The 16,507-nt window shown below is 40.5% G+C and overlaps 1 protein-coding gene across 11 annotated transcripts in view; it reads left to right on the top strand.

The window, feature by feature from the left end:
• NR3C2 (nuclear receptor subfamily 3 group C member 2) overlaps positions 1-16,507 on the top strand; it is a 136,296-nt gene that overhangs the window by 115,896 nt on the left and 3,893 nt on the right. For all 11 annotated transcript variants that reach the window (XM_060278642.2, XM_088660258.1, XM_035114100.3 and 8 more), the window contains 2 exons: positions 6,297-6,427; positions 11,577-11,734. In XM_060278642.2, coding sequence (XP_060134625.1) covers positions 6,297-6,427; positions 11,577-11,734 — 289 coding nt within the window. The remainder of the gene's footprint in view (positions 1-6,296; positions 6,428-11,576; positions 11,735-16,507) is intronic.

The raw sequence follows: 16,507 nt of genomic DNA on the forward strand, positions 1-16,507 counted from the left end.
TCGAGGAGAGTTAGACTACTTGTATAAGGAAAGCTCATCGCCACTACTCAGCCTCCTGAGGTCACACTGTTCCCTACATCATACAGTTGCTCTGTATGAGGATGCTGGGCCTGAAGAGTTGTTGGGTCTTACCCCTTCTAGACCTAAGGAGGAAGGACGCCATAGCTCAGGGACAAAGCATCTATCTGCATTGCATGCACAAGGTCCCATGGTCAATCCCTGGCATCTCCAGGTAGGGCTCAGAGACAACCCTCTCTGCAATCCTGGAGAGCCACTGTCAGTCAGTGCAGACAATACTGAGCTAGTTAAGCACAAGTCAGCTTCTCATGATCCTGTTTTGGCTTAGCTATTTTAGCTAATTTGTAGGGAATTGAACTAGATGGCCCTTAGGGTCCCATCCAACTCTACGATTCTATGAGTCTAACATCGAAAAACATTTTCTATTCTTCAATTCCTTTTATTAGCTAAAAACTGATGGAATTGATCCTTGGCCCATATATAAACATTAAGCATGGGGATTCTTTCTGACACTACAAAGGGTTTGATGAAATTCACATATGATTTTACTATTCATCAGGTGTAACTTACTACCAGTACCCCTAGTAGAGTCAGTGCAGGGGAACAGTATGCTCAGATTAATATGAAACAAATAAATGGTACAGCATAGCTAAACAGAATTTTTCCAATGTTAGATTTTAAAGGTGTTCTCCAAAAAGTAGGTCAGAAACCAGTAGTGTGCAGCTAGTTTATTGCCTAATGATAAGCACTGGATTTTAGGGCCATAAAGCATATTTCTGGAGTTTGGAATCAACAAATAGATACGGGCAGTGCAGCTGGCGTGCTGTATTTTGAAGGGGCACTTATTTTTAGGAAACTCTTTTTGTGATGCATCTTTTCAGTTTAAATATGCTATACTGTGGTGGTACTGAAAGGCAAATCTGAAAGCATGTTTAGGCAGCTAGAATCCACATGGGATGAAAAAGTGTCCCTGGCAACTACTATATCAGTGAAACATGAACTGAAATGGGCAATGAAGATGGGTAATGCTGAGAACCAGTCATATTTTCAGCTAAGATCCAGTACATTAGGTCTTGGTTATAGCTAGGATTTAAAAATTTTCCTTTTCTAATTGATTTTATAAGTGTTCTGGTTAAAGAACCATTCAGATGAGTGCCTTTCTATTGTGTCATGTGCAGTCACTGTGGGAATCCTTGCTGAACTTGAGAGCAATGGGTTTATCATTGCATAACACACTGTAAGGCTGCAGCTACCTCTGCGTGACCTTTCAGCTATTTCAGCTTGTAACTCTTCCTGGTATCCCGAACAGGAGGGAGAATAGTAAAATAAAAGGCTGCATTTTCAAGCATATCAGATTTACTTTAATTGTACCGTTTCAGAGGAGGGAAAGCTTGTTTGCTGTTATTGTTGCATTTAGCAGAGTATTATTCCACAACTTTCGTAGGTCATTTGCTATATTGCCTTTCCTACTGACATCGGTTTTGCTTTCGCTCTGTTAATCCCATGGGCCTAATTTTAGGAAGCCTTTTATAATCTTGTAAATATTAATAAATCATTAACACCTATGTTGTTTAAGTATTTGGCCAGAGAATTTTTGCCATTAGTCTGACAGTGAGATGTATACACTCGTGCATTTAATGGGTAAGGGTTGTAATTCATTATCTTGTTAGAGAATAAACCAAGTATTTTTGGTATACTATCCCATATTTCTCTGCTTGTCTGTATCTCCCTTCAGAAGGCCTGGATTTCATGGAAATGTGTACCAAAAGTGCAGTACAGACACACACATTGGATAGATATTCTTATCAACAATGTATGTCAGTATTTCTCAACCTTTTAAAAAATCCTATGTTCCTTTTAGCTAATATTTTTTTAAAAAATCCATACCCCCTTCAGGCCTGGCTTCCCTAATTATTTTATTTGACTTTTCAAAAGGATTGAAATATTGCAACTTTAATTATAAATAATATTTTTGGGTTTAATAATGAAGACAAATGAAAGTACTTAAATTATTTTTTTTAACTACAAATTTTTTTAAAAAATCACATAAAGTTTCAAAGAGTCATTTTCAATTATGTGACAAGCTGCATGCTTGCCACAAGCTTTTGGATTCAGGGTGTTGTGGAAGACAGAACACTCCTTAGGTCACTTTCAGCATCCAGACTGTTGTGCTGCCCTTAAAGCTGACCCAGAAACTCCAGCGGGTGCAGAAGTTGCAGGCTCCATACAGGGTCCCGGCCGCGGGATCACATTCATCCAGTGCTTTACCAGCTGCACTGGCTCCCGGTGGAGTACAGGATCAGGTTTAAGGTGCTGGTTTTGACCTTTAAAGCCCTATGTGACTTGGGGCCCTCGTACCTACGGGACCGCCTCTCCTGGTATGCCCCACGGAGGACCTTAAGGTCCACAAATAATAATATTCTGGAGATCCCGAGTCATAAGATGGCTAGATTGGCCTCTACAAGAGCCAGGGCCTTTTCAGTACTGGGCCCAACCTGGTGGAACGCTCTTTCCCAGGAGACCAGGGCACTGCGGGATCTGTCATCTTTCCACAGGGCCTGCAAGACAGAGCTGTTCCGCCTGGCCTTTGGGTTAGACTCAGCCTGACCCCTGTGTTTCCTCCCTCATGGCTTGGATTCATGGCCTACTTGAAATGAGGCTGCACTTTAAATTGTAATACTGTATTTTAATCTGTATTTTAATTAATTGTTTTATTGTAATTCTGTTGGTGTCAGCCGCCCTGAGCCCGGTTTTTGACTGGGGAGGGCGGGGTATAAATGAAAATTTATTATTATTATTATTATTATTATTATTATTATTATTATTATTTCTAAGCAAACTGTTACTGAAGGAGATTTTTCCACTGCTATGGAAATAACAACAACAACAACATCAGGGTCATAAAAGCATTTGAAGCTGCTGGAATATCTTTATAGAATAAATCAGTAGTATAAGGTTGAGTTTCACAGTACAAGGGGAAAATAATAATATTTTCATTACATCTGACTACCAGCTGTTGGGGAATTTATATTGGGAGGGTGCTGTTGCACTTATATCCTGCTTGTGGGTTTCCCATATGCATTTGGTTGTTCCTTGTGGGAAAAGGATGCTGGATTATAGGGTTCTTCTAGCAGGGCTTTTCTCTGTATCTGTTCCTTGCTTTGTAGTGGTGGCTACTTAGTCTTGTGAACAGGTCGAAGCCTTCTCTGTTGGAAGCTTTCTGTATGACACTCCCTCCCTGGTTTTTAGTGCTGTTTTAATGCAAGCCTTGATCCATGGCCTGGGCCACAATATCTTACCCCTATTGGAGAGATGAGCCCAGAGCCTCCATAGAAGTAATGTGAAAAAAGAAGGTTAAGAATTGAAAAATGTCAGGATATGAAAGCAGAATGGGTGGTGTCTTGACGTTTGGCCTTCTTTGAGATTTGAGATCTACAGTGGGGAAATGCTTGGTTGGGAGAGAAATGGATAAATAAGTAAACATATTTTTTTAAAGGTGAGGTGTGTTGCTCTTTGCCAATGACATCATGGCCACTATCTGAATAGATGTCTATCAGATTTGCATAACTGCTTTCCGTACAACAGTCTTTATTGCGATAGATAGGGAAAGGACCTCTGCATTCCTTGAAACATAAATAACAACTGTGCATTTATTGTGTAACAAAATGATTACCTTGCTTGAAAGGTCTGAAAATGGTTTTAGACGCTTTCACAACTTGCAAACTTGACTATTCAAGTGCTACAACTTGTACAACCCAGCTGGAGATGGGCCTTTGAGAGAATTTTGCACCAGTGCTTTCAAGTCTGTAGCGGCTACTTAGAGCTTTCTGGGCACAGTTTAAGGCACTAGTTTCTATTTGTATATTCTTATGGAGACAGAATGAACATTCTTCCTCGAACGACTGTCAAAAACATTAGTTTGATAGTACTATGTAGGAGGGATGGCTAACCTGCAGCCCTCCAGATATTTGCTGGACTACCACTTCCATCAGCCCCTGCCAGCTGGCCAGGGATTATGGGAGTTGTAGTTTAGTGCCATCTGTAGTAACACAGGTTACCCACCCCTGTCTTATAGACATATCAATATATTTTTATGGTGGTTGACAGGAGCGAGCCAGCAGTAAATCACACCATGCACATTGGAGTTAACTCTTTATTAGCAAGAACAGGATCTGCACAGACTTGGCCTAAGTCCCCTCCTCTCTGGGGTTTATCCCAAGCAATCTGAGCAATCTGCACCTGTGTGGTGCTAGCTTTTGCCCCTTTCATGCCTCTCCGGGTTCTGGGAGACCCGGGGGGGGGGGGGGAGCTGGTTGCAGGAGGAGAAATAGTCACCTGTGACTCCCTGCCAGCCAGACTAATCTCTGCCTCTTGGCCTCTCTCCTCCCCTGCTTCAGCTTCTGCCTCTGATTCTGGACTTCTCTCTGCCAGACTCTCCCAGCTCACCAAGCCCTGTTACCTCTTCAGCTTCTGATACATCCACCTCCCAGTCTTCTCCCTCTGACCACTCATTGTCTTCACACCACCACGCCCTGAACTCTGAGCCTTCTTCCCCAGGGGGTTCCCCAGCCGGTTCCTCCCACCATTCCTTTGTGTTCAACCAGTCCATGACAGTGGTTAATCCCTGGCTCTGGGGCTTCATCAAGCATAATACAAGTGATTGTATTTAAATGGATGTATTTCTTGCTCTCTGTTCTCTCTCTCTCTCCGTGTGTGTGTGTGTGTGTACGTGGTACACACGCGTTATTCTCCCCCTCTCCTAAATAACAACACTAGTATGACTGAGTGCCTAGCCTTTCCTTGCTACAAGCTGCACTATCACAGATACTTTTTGGGGAAACACTCATATTTATGGTTGGTGACAGCTGGATAAATCAAAAAGCACCAAATTACAGGAGCTGAACTATGTTGCTTTATCTACTGGAAGAATCAGCTAGCTTTCAATATAATGCATGCCTTACAGCTGAGTGGGTGGTAACCATATACTCCTTCCTCTGAGACTGTTGAAGAAGTACAGAAAACAACTCTGAACATTTGTCCTTACAAACTTCCTTTTTTTGCTTTCAAAACACTATCTAAGAAGTGATACCTGAATTCTAACATAAGCCTTCCTAAGAGCAAATTATTCCTGTGATTCACTCTTTTGCAACACAAGTTTTCTCTTTTTTAATCTCCTAGAGCTTGATTTGCTATATTTCCAGGAAAACATGTATCATTCACTATTTAGAAAATGAAATATATTAGGGTGGCATTAATGGTGTTCATTTAGAAATTTATATAGTGGTTGAGGAACTCTTCTATTTAATTCTGATGTTCACTTTAATATACAAATGTCCTTCCACAGCATTAACTTGTGAACTCCTTGATAGTTCACACATCACTTCTCTGAAAGTGCTTGCATAGTACTGCACAACTAGTTTGACCAGTCTCTTGCCTTTTAGAAATATTTTTACACTGGACTGGGATGGGGTAGAAATTGAGCAATTTGGTTGTGTAAGTTTTTCTAAGCTGATGTATATAAAATCAACAACCATTGGTTTCCTCTTATTACTTTGTTGGCTCAACTGCATCAGTTCCCTTGAAACTAAAATATCAATTGATGTTTCTTCTGTAGTTCTCAACGCATTTTGCAAGCACTGTATGTTTAGTAATACTGAAGTTTTGCTCCCAACCAGGGGAAAACGTTACTGTGATTGAAATTAAAAGTGTTTTAAATGTGTAGTAGCATTGTGCCACTGCTGTCCCCCAGCAACTGGCATTCAGAAGAACACTCATGTAACATTTAGCCATCATGGCTTGTGGCTGCTGATGGCCTTCATTCTCCATGAATTTATCTATTCCCCCTTTAAAGTCATCTAGTAAGTTGGTGGCTCCTAAAGGTCTGATCCTTGAGTTTTCTTTTCAGAGAAAGATGAATGAATTGTAGAATTGCTCAAAACTGCTGATGTGCTGTTTGAGTGTTGCCTTCAAAGCATGTCATCAGATGCAGCACTAGACTTGACTGTGTTACCTGTCTAGGGTAGGAAGTTTCTATGATTTCATATATATCTCCAGTTCAGGAATATTAGGACCGACAAGGTCCTGTCTGGCTTAGGAGAAAGTCAGCCAATGGTTGAGCTGCATCAATACTTACAACCAAGCATGCCATACTTGTGCTTATTTCACAATGAGTATATGGCTGTGTGATTTGACTCTTAAGTAAGTCAGGACTTGCGTAGCCTTGGGACTCTACCAATCAAGCTTGCCTATTCTTATCTGTATTCTGTCCCCTTTTGCAGAGAGAGAATGCGCCAGTCTGCAATGTTTGAGTTGTGCCAGGGGATGCACCAGATCAGCCTTCAGTTTGTTCGCTTGCAACTTAGCTTTGAAGAATATACCATAATGAAAGTTTTGCTGCTATTAAGCACAGGTAGGTTTGTCAGTTAATTCCAGTCATAATTGTCAACTGTGCTAAATTTACATATTGTTCTAACCGACTAGTCCAAATGTTCTCCCCAAATGGTAAAAAAGGAACTAGATTGCAGGAGCCACAAGGCCTTGGTGCCAGTATTTTGAATTAGACACCTACAGCAAATTGTTTAAAACAAAGACCAAATGCTTCCGAGGATGACTGCTGTAATACATTGTATGTGGATCTGCCTTTGAAGGCTTCAAAGTCCGTTAAAAATACAGGCACTTAGCTACTAGAAGAGATTGGTTGTTGGGAACATGAAATATGGGTTGCAGAGCCCTATAATATTACTCCCAGTCTGTTTCTGAGCAAAATCCAAACTGCTAGTTTTTAGTGTTAAAGCTATGAAGGAATGTCTGTTCTCACATCAACCTGCTCATGTGAAGAGTTCTTTTCCAGCACTCCCAGCTGTGCTAAGATGGGTGGTAAGCAGAGACAGTGACAGTTTGCTTGTGGAAAATCCCTCTCCAGGAAGGCTCACTTGGCACCTGCATTGTTGCCTGTTTGGCACCAGGCTTTTAAAATGCTCACAGCATTTTAACTGCTCATTTTAACTGTTCTCTTAATTATTGTTTTGCTTGTGTACTTTATTATGTTGTTATTTTACTGTCAACTTGTCTCTTTCTTGTAAACTGCCCTGGTTGTTTACATGGTAGAAGGGTACTGTATTCTAAACATCTGTGCAATAATATTTCTGCTTAAGTTCATCATAAATCTAAAAATAATAAGAATTCAAAATGCTAGGTGCCAGGATTAAAAGGTTAAGCGCTACAGTGATCCAAAACCTAGGTCTTTTCTAGCATTAAATGCATCATATGAAATGAATAGCCAAAAAACATTCCAAGAACAGATTGACATTTGTGGGGGAGACAGAAGGGAATCCTGCTGTGTGCATAACTCAGTTTTAACAAAAACAGCGAATAGCTGTAAATGGCAGCTCAGTTCCAAATAATGCCACCCATATACTGCATTACAGTATAGATTTCCAAGCTAGTTTGATTTTATTTTTTTAATCATTTGACTAGCTGTTGGAATTTGTTTAGGAACTTGAATGATGGTCACATCAAGGAAGTTTTTCTCAATTAACATGGAAGAAACCACACATTACATCTCAATTGTTTTCTTGCTTTTCCCCAGCCCACAGAGTAGGGACGTTTGCCAGTTGCCTCAGCACATTTAATAATCGGAGAAACAACTGGGCATATGTCCAACCATCTGAAGTTTCAATTGTGTTTCTGATTATTGTAATTTTATATAATTAATTCTGTTCGATGCTAGTGTAATAATTTTCATATTTGCCAGTAAAAAAAGCATTCAGTACTCCTTCACACATCTATTTGGGTGCCAATGTCATATAGGCACATAGAAATGATCTTTATTAAAATGAGGCATGCAACGTATGTCTGGTTATGCAAACCTGAAACCCTCGAGTCTTCAACAGATCTATAAACATTGAAACCATTACACACAGAGTGCATCCAACCAAATCATACTCAAGAGTAGAGATTGGTGGATCCACTCTGAATAAGACTTAGTCGGATGCTGCCCCTTGAGCACATGATGTTTTATAGTTGGGTGTGCACATGACACTGCAATGCCACCATTTGATTTGGATAGGGCACTGATTTATTTGCAAAGATTGTTGGGATATTATGCTTTTTGAATACATGAGGCACTAGAAAGAGAGCAACAATTTTATTCTCTTCTTGGAATGAAAACAATTGTTGCTGTGTGGCAGCTTTCCTGGAACGGACTCGCATAGCAAGAACACCTGTCGGTGGGGTTGTGGAAATGGGCAAAGACCCAATATATGATGAAATGCCCAGTGCGTAATCAGATTAGGAAAAGTGGATCAGGGCCAAGCTGTAACATAGATTACTCCCATTTCACATATTGAGGGCATGGCTACCTTTCTGGGAGTGGAACCTTTCCAAGAAACTCATTGTTTCCAGAGCCAGCTTCATTAACGGGTGCAGGTAGACCTTCCGGCTTCCTCCCCCTGGGAGATGCCAGTTGTGATGGGACAATTATAATATTACAGAAGCCAAAAACCACCACCACCACCCACCAACAGAGCCCCTGCAACAAAGCGAAAAGGTCTGTGAATTCCATTGTCTAGGGGTACCTGGGGAAAAGAGAGAGAGAAGAGCTTCCCAGCCCAATTGCCTTATGAATAACCTTAGCCATATCAGTGGATATGTGTTCAGTAGCCATAGTGAGCCTGGGAGGAGAAGCAGGGACTTTGCTGAGCATTTTAGCCTTACTATGACAGAGTTGTTTCGCCTGGCCTTTAGCCTGGAACCAACTTGATCCCCTCCCCCACTTTCCCTTTCCCTATGAGGCTGTATTTTAATTTCCATTTTAATTTTAATGTTGTATTTAATCTTGTTTTTAAGTTCTATCTTAATCAATTGTTTTATATCTAGTGTTAGCCACCCTGAGCCTGGTTTTGGCTGGAGAGGGCGGGGTATAAATAATAATTATAATAATAGTTACAGGTAGGTAGCCGTGTTGGTCTGAGTCGAAGCAAAATAAAAAAATTCCTTCAGTAGCACCTTAAAGACCAACTAAGTTTATATTTTGGTATGAGCTTTCGTGTGCATGCACACTTCTTCAGATACCGGTATCTGAAGAAGTGTGCATGCACACGAAAGCTCATACCAAATTATAATAATAATAATTATTATTACTCCCAGGCAAACATATGCTGCTTCAAGACCACAGCAAATAAGTTCACCACTGCCCTTCCCTCAAAACAGTGTGCAACTTATTCTTGTTATTCCGGGATGGCCCATTAGAACTGCTCCTCCCAGGGTTAGCCAAAATAGGCTCCCATTCAAATATATGATCTGCCATTTACCACCCATTAGGCATTTTTTCAAAACCAAGATTGTCTAATAACTGCTCCCAGAACAGCTATTTGTTTGTAGGCAGCTTGTCTCGCGTTGCTAAATTATTTACATGCACATCTAAAAACTAGAGCCATATTGAAACAGCTATTGTGCTTTCCATTTCACTCTCACTTTTATTCCCCCCCCCCAATTCTAACTTCTGACATCTTTTTGCAAAATCCAGCAATTATTGTTGTTTTTGTTGTTGTTTTTAAATTAGGTGTTGGATAACTGGCCTGGGATCTGAGTGTGTGGAAATAGAGGCAAGGATTTCTAATTTCATACACCAACCCTGACTAGTCACAGGGAGCAGCGTGTAGCACATATCCACAAATTCTAGTGCTGTATCTAATGGAAGGCAAAGTCTCAGCACTGATCATCCCTTGTCCTCTCGTAGCCTTCACCAGGCCTAACCAGAAGGTCAGGGAGACCTTCCAAACATTTTTAGGTGCATTGGGAGCGGGGAATTGCCTGCAGTCAGGCCAAGGGATCCTGTGCTTCCCTTCCACTGCAGCCTCAGAGGACACACATCCCACAATGTTTGGGAGGTTTCCTCCATCCCTCTAGAGAAGCTTCTTTGGGGAGTGTTTGTTGGGGGGGGGGGAGTAGGAGAAGAGGGATAGATCCCTTGCCCAATCTGCCACCTCATTAGGCAACTTTGTCATTTTTCTGAATTGTAACTTATCCTGAGATAATCTGATATTTGTGCAAGTTAGAAACTAAGTACTACTACTAATAATTAATAATGACATTGGATACACTCCCTAATGTTCTGTCTGAATTATGCTCCCCATCAAAATATCTTTTCGTAAACTGCTTTGAGGGGTTTGTGCGGTTTTTTAACACAATCAAGCAGTATATAGATTTTTAAATGAGATAAATAAATCAAAATATTTGAACATGAAATCTGAATCTAGCGAAAGGCAGATTGTCTCTATTAACAGCATTAAAAAGTAATGCATAACATAGAAATTGAAGAAGAGGCTGCAGTCAATCATAATAAAAGAACTGATTATTCTTAAGATTATGACTAGGTGGCTTGGTTTAGAGGAGACGTGAAATAATCTCTCTGCCTAAGAGGTTACCAACCATCAGAACAGACATCTTCTGTACAGTGCTGAGATTTGTGAAGCCCAAACAGAAACCAACGAGATACAAGGGTCTCGATGGTTGTTCTAATGGCAATGGAATTAGATTCTGTAGCCTTCTCTTTGTAGATGCAATCCTGCCACCAGTGCTCCCCTTGCCACATCTAGGCTTGGAAAAGCCCATCATATTGGCTCGAATGGGGAGCTTTTTTCCAAGGGGAGCTTTTTTTTCAAGCAAACTGTTAGAAATGCAAACCATCATTATTCGGTAATAGTACACAGACCCCGAGAAGACTTTGAAAAAACAACAACAAAGCAGGCAAAACCAAAGGTTGAAAGTATATCGGAGAATTTTATGCATATAGGCAGTAACATGGCACTGGATTCCAAGGGGTTCATAGATTAGTGAGAGGAGATATCCTTGTATGAGAAGCAGCCTTCTTGTAGCCTTTTGATCAAGCATGAATATTCACAGATGACCCATGCCTGAGTAGCACTACTGTGTCGATTGGGGAGAGCACATGTTTAACACCTGGATGCATCCTAGCACTGAAATTGCAGTCCATGGCACAATAATAATTCATTTTATTCTGTATAGCATAAAACTCCATTTTTATTTCAGCATGTGCGCTCAAAAACATATTTCAGCCTAAAAGCATTTTCATCCCTAGGAATAGTTTGAATCATCGTAAAAAGCAATTATGTGTATTTTTATATTTTTCTGCAACTGTTTAAGAGTATGCAGTATTAGAGTTGACAGGGAGTTTAAGAACCTATTTTTTTTTGTTTTCTACAAGAAAAATTCCATCTCTTCCCTCTGTTTGTGTGCACAGGCATGGTTTTCTCTTAGGTCAAAGTGGGTGATCACACACATTGCTTTTTACTGTTCTCCAGCAAGGTCTTTCCCATATATTCACCTGTGAAGAATGTTTGCAAAACCTCAAAGGATTTATGAAGTTGCCATGTTTCCATAATGTGCAAGAAATATGGGGAATGCCTTTGCACACAGTAGCAAGTTTTCTGAACGTTAGTGAATGGCCTTGTAGTAACACATTGTTTTCCTGTTTTAATATATATGTAAACTTAACAGATCATTGATTAATAAACATTTGTATCCTTTTATGACAGTTCCCAAGGATGGCCTCAAGAGTCAAGCTGCATTTGAAGAAATGAGGGCAAATTATATTAAAGAGCTGAGGAAGATGGTAATCAAACATCCAAACAGTTCTGGGCAAAGTTGGCAGCGGTTTTACCAACTGACAAAGCTCCTGGACTCCATTCATGATGTAAGTAATTGACTTGATACGGTTATATACTGTAGGAATCAAACAAATCCCTTGACTGAAGTTGATTGGTATTGTGATATAGTGTTGTTACAAAAAAAAGTGAGGCAATACCTGTTCATCAGCACAAAAGGTGAGATGGCAGGCAAATGTGGCTCGTCAGTAGCAGAAGTGACACTGAGCTATGGCATAAGTGGTACTCCTGAAACCCCCCCCCCATTACATCACACCATACAGGGAATGCACAGTGTGATGACATCATACATTTTCCTAACTAGCTACCAACTGGAGAAAAGGAACAGTGGGATTCAGGTTGCTGTTTTGAGTTACAGGCGCATGAGCAGTATTACGTCTTGTTCAGGTAACAAGCACCACATACGAAAAGAAAAAGAAACTAGTTTGTAGATTTTTGCATAGAAAATGAGCGGTATCAAAGTGACTTTGCCTTTATGGACAGGGCTTCAGCAAGGGCACCAACACTGCCGCCCACCCCCCATATTGCACTGCAGTCTTCCGTGGAAGAATATTTGCTGTTGCAGAAGGTCCCCCCAAACCCTCAGGAACAGCTGGTGGGTGGGATAAGGTGGATGCAGGAGGTAGTTTGGTGACAATTGGCTGACCAGACTTGCAGAAAGGGAAGCACTTCCACAAAGGCAGTGCCACCACTGAATACAACCAAGTGAGAAAGCTACTTTCTGGGCCTACTGGGTAAGGGATCTGCTTATGTGCTGGGAGAAATAATTTAATGAGTAATGTTCTGCAAGCAAGAGTACTGGAAGTTGCTTTTGAGTCATCAAATGGTTTAAAACAGAAAGCAAAGTTCATGAACTGTGCTCAGAGCTAACCTTGTGAGTCAGTGCAAGTCAATTTTAGGCATTCGATCAGAATTCCATTGAAATGTAAGGGTGTAATTACAAATGCTGAAAATCTTTGTATATGAAACCCAAGTTTTCAATTGCTGCTGCTATCCTCTGCCCCGCCCTCGCCCTCACCACCCCCTGCCCTCAAGCCACAATTCTCAATACCTCTTCTTTCTGTGTAATCTTATTGAAGTCCATGCAGCCATTTCAAAGTACGGCTATTTATGAATAGTATCTTCAGTATCTTTCAAAGACAATGCAGATTGCTTTGAACCAGGAATGAGTCAGTCATACGCAGGCTTTAAAATTCAGCAACTCATATAAATGTATTATTATTGACATAATTCCCAATTTATTCTCCAAAGGGATTTTGGTTTCTTTATAAGCTTCTGTTTTGTGGAACCACCAGTTACAAAAGGACAGCCTACTGCTAAGCGCCTCTTTAAAGCTGTTTAATTGTACAGCAAGAGCAAGCAAACTCCTCAACTCCATTCTTATGATGTAGCAAGGAAATACGCTTTTGATACACATGCTGTGCACAGAATCTTTGGCCTCAGTATGGGAGAGGCCACATATAAATGTGCTTCTTTGTACTTGACTGGCTTATTTGTGAAGACGCAGTACAGTATGGTGCATTTCAGGTCAAATCTGCACCAAAGCCCAAGGTCTGTTTACAGAACATACATATGGAATTATTTGTCAAGTAATGTGCTGTTAATTAAAACACTGAAATATCTCGGTGGGAGTCAGAGTATTATTAGTACTGCAGTAACAGCTCATTCCTTTGGGACTAGCTTTTGCTTTTGAGGGGGGGAGTAGATGTTTTTCTGCTCAACATCAGCTTGCTCTGCAAACCAGATTAGTTAAAGTCCTTGGATTCAAGCCAGTAGTTGCATTGAAGTCAGTGAATCCAAGTCAGCATCAGTTCAAATGCTTCAGATTTACTGTATTATGTAGCAAGCTGCCTGTGAAAGTTGGGGTGGTGTGTGTGTGTGCAATATTTTGAACTGTGCCAGTAAAAAAGTGCATCATATATTTTCAGAGCCAGAATTAATTATACTCTCCATATATAATTGGACGGAATTTAACAAACACCAGGGGAAATAACCCTTATTTATGGGTTGTTGTACTGCCTGACATGTGTTGGGGGACACTGCTGAGAAAAGCTTTTCATGTGGTGTTCCCCCATGTCAGAATCTCTGCGCATATGGAAGCCTGTTGAGAGGTATTCAATGAAGCTATGCTGACAATAGACCCATTAAAATCCATAGAGCTAGCTTTATATTATGAATTGATTTCAGTCTATCTACTCGGAGTAAAATTTAAGTTTAATGCCAACCAATGTGTCAGGGAGAAATAAGAGGGTGGCATTGTTTCACACAGAGTAGACCCTCTAAAATTCATGGGCCTAAGTTAGTCAATGTTCACTCATTTAAACGGGTCTACTTAAATGAGTAATGTTTTGCTGACTCCAACCTATTGTCTTCTGAAGAAGGAAAGAGCTCAGGGAGGTCTGTCATGTGTGCTCTTGTCCAAAATCGTCTGAGTTAGCAAATCTCAGCATAATCTCAGCATGTTATATACCATAGTACCAATAGTTTACCTAAAATTGTAACAGATACTGAAACAGAAGCAGTATGTCTCTGAACTCTAGTTGCTAAGAATCACAAGTGCTGTTGAGTTTTGATCTCCTTCCTGACATCCTATAGGTATGTGGCTGGCTACCATGAAAATAGGGTGCTGGATTAGATGGACCAATTAGCCGGATCCTGCAGGCTGCTTTTATGTTCTAATGCTGGAATTGTCTATGGGTTACATGGAGCCCATTGATTTCAATGGGACTGACTCCTGGGTATGTGGGTTGCAGCTTGTGGGAATGTAGAATAGAAACAAAATTAAGGCAACACAATACTCCGTAATATAGGGAGTACAAGCGGAGGGAAATATTTTGTCTTGCACAGTGGTTCTAGCTGGCCTACCACATGGTGAACATATGTGCATGCAAAAAAATATGCCAAGGTGTGGGGAAAAAATCCATGAAAGGAAAGGTAAGCAAGTAAGACTTTTAAAGCATCAGCAACTTTATTTACAGAGCCCCTAAAAACAAAACAAAGCAATTATAGAACAGCTTGAATTCAGGCCTGCAGAGGTCACAATGCTGATTAAGGCAGATTTGTGCTGATTTAAGGCCCCTTAGTCAGTAGGATTCGTATCTCAATTCTATGCATTAAGTCCCACCTGCAAGACATGCTTAAGAACATTAGGGTATGATGCCTTGTAGGGGCAGTGACTGGAGCATAGCCTGTATAAAAAAAATAATTGCAGGTAAATACTTAAGTAATTTTGCATTCAAATAGTTTGTGTCATGGGGGGTGTGTGTGTGTGTGTCAACGCTCTAGTTAGTCCTCCTCCTCCTCCACCAAAAATAAATGTTTCAATGTGACATAATGGCAATTCCTTCTAAAAATGTAAACGAATAAAATTATGAATTGAGCACTGTATAGACTTGAAACAATTGGGGGTCCCTTTCCCATCCATTTCAGAAGGATTTTATGCTCAAGCTCCCCACCAAATTCAGAGACACAAAAATATCAGCAGGCATCTGATATGGATGCAGAAATGCATGTTATACCACTTTGGGTTGGAGAGAATGGGTGACAGCTTAGGTGCTGATATAGTGTCTTACTGGTTGAATTGAACTGATCACTTGCTAACACAAAAAGCAGTACAGAAGCACAGCTATATAGGGATACATTCAGTGGGGAGTGAAATGTAGAAAACTGTTTAGAAAAGCCTGCAACTAGAGAACAGACTTCAACTGAAGCCTACCTGGTATCAGGTAATGCTTCTGATTTTTTTCTCTGAAAGGGAGAGAAACCCCCACTGGCGGATTAGGGCTTTTCCAACACTCCTCTGCACTGTATCCACCAGCTGGCTCTTAAAATGTTACTCCTGAGGGAACAGCATGGGGGTCTAGCATGGTGTACTGCCAATGAAGGAGACTGAATTGATCACATGGGGAAAGTAAGACCAGGGATGGGGAACCTGCAGCCCCTAACACAGTCCAGCATCCTTGATTTTGGGTCATGCTGAGGCCATGGCTTAATGAAAAGAAAATGCATTAAAATGATGGCTTTTGTTTGGAGATTCTAAGCCTGAAATCCAGCCCTGGAACAATGAAAACCACAGTGACCACATTGACTTAATTGCATTGCACAATTGTTATTTCTATTGATAAGAATGGGGAAGAACCATTTGTTGGTCTTCCACCGAAATAACTACACACACACACACACACACACACACACACACACACACAGGGAATCATTAGAATTTATGACTGGTCCTAAAATCTAGAAAACATAAAGAAAGCTCAATTGATAAGACACAAATTATTATTGAAAGTAGGTTCATAAATTTCCACTCCATTTAGTTTGCTCCAGTGAGCTAGGGGTGGTAATCAGAAAGGGATCAGATAAGAATAGAAAGAATGTACAAATTAATTTATAAATGGAAAATATTAGATAGGCAAATAAAAATAATTCCCCCAGCAGCTACCAATAAGGCATATATAATACTAAGCCCTTAATTGGTTGCTCATAACCTTCCACCTGTTCAAACAAGTTAAAAGCTTACTAAATCCATAGCCTTACAACAGTGCAACCTAAAGATTAAGGGGTGGGTGGGGTTTAGCTACCAATCCCAGCAGCGATAAAATAAACTATTTTTTTTGGACCCGGGGCAAAGTTGAGAAAGATGAACTCAGGATCTAGTGTAAAGGCTTCAGCATCATCCAAATGGTAAATAGGTTCATGTAAAAAATAAAGGGAGAATGTTAAAATTGGAATTGCAAGATTTGAGTCTCACAAGGGAATGAAGTAAAATAAAAATAAATAAGATTTTATAGAAAAGAAAC

Source organism: Zootoca vivipara, chromosome Z1, assembly GCF_965207765.1.
Source record: "Zootoca vivipara chromosome Z1, rZooViv2.hap1.1, whole genome shotgun sequence".
NCBI lineage: Eukaryota > Metazoa > Chordata > Lepidosauria > Squamata > Lacertidae > Zootoca > Zootoca vivipara.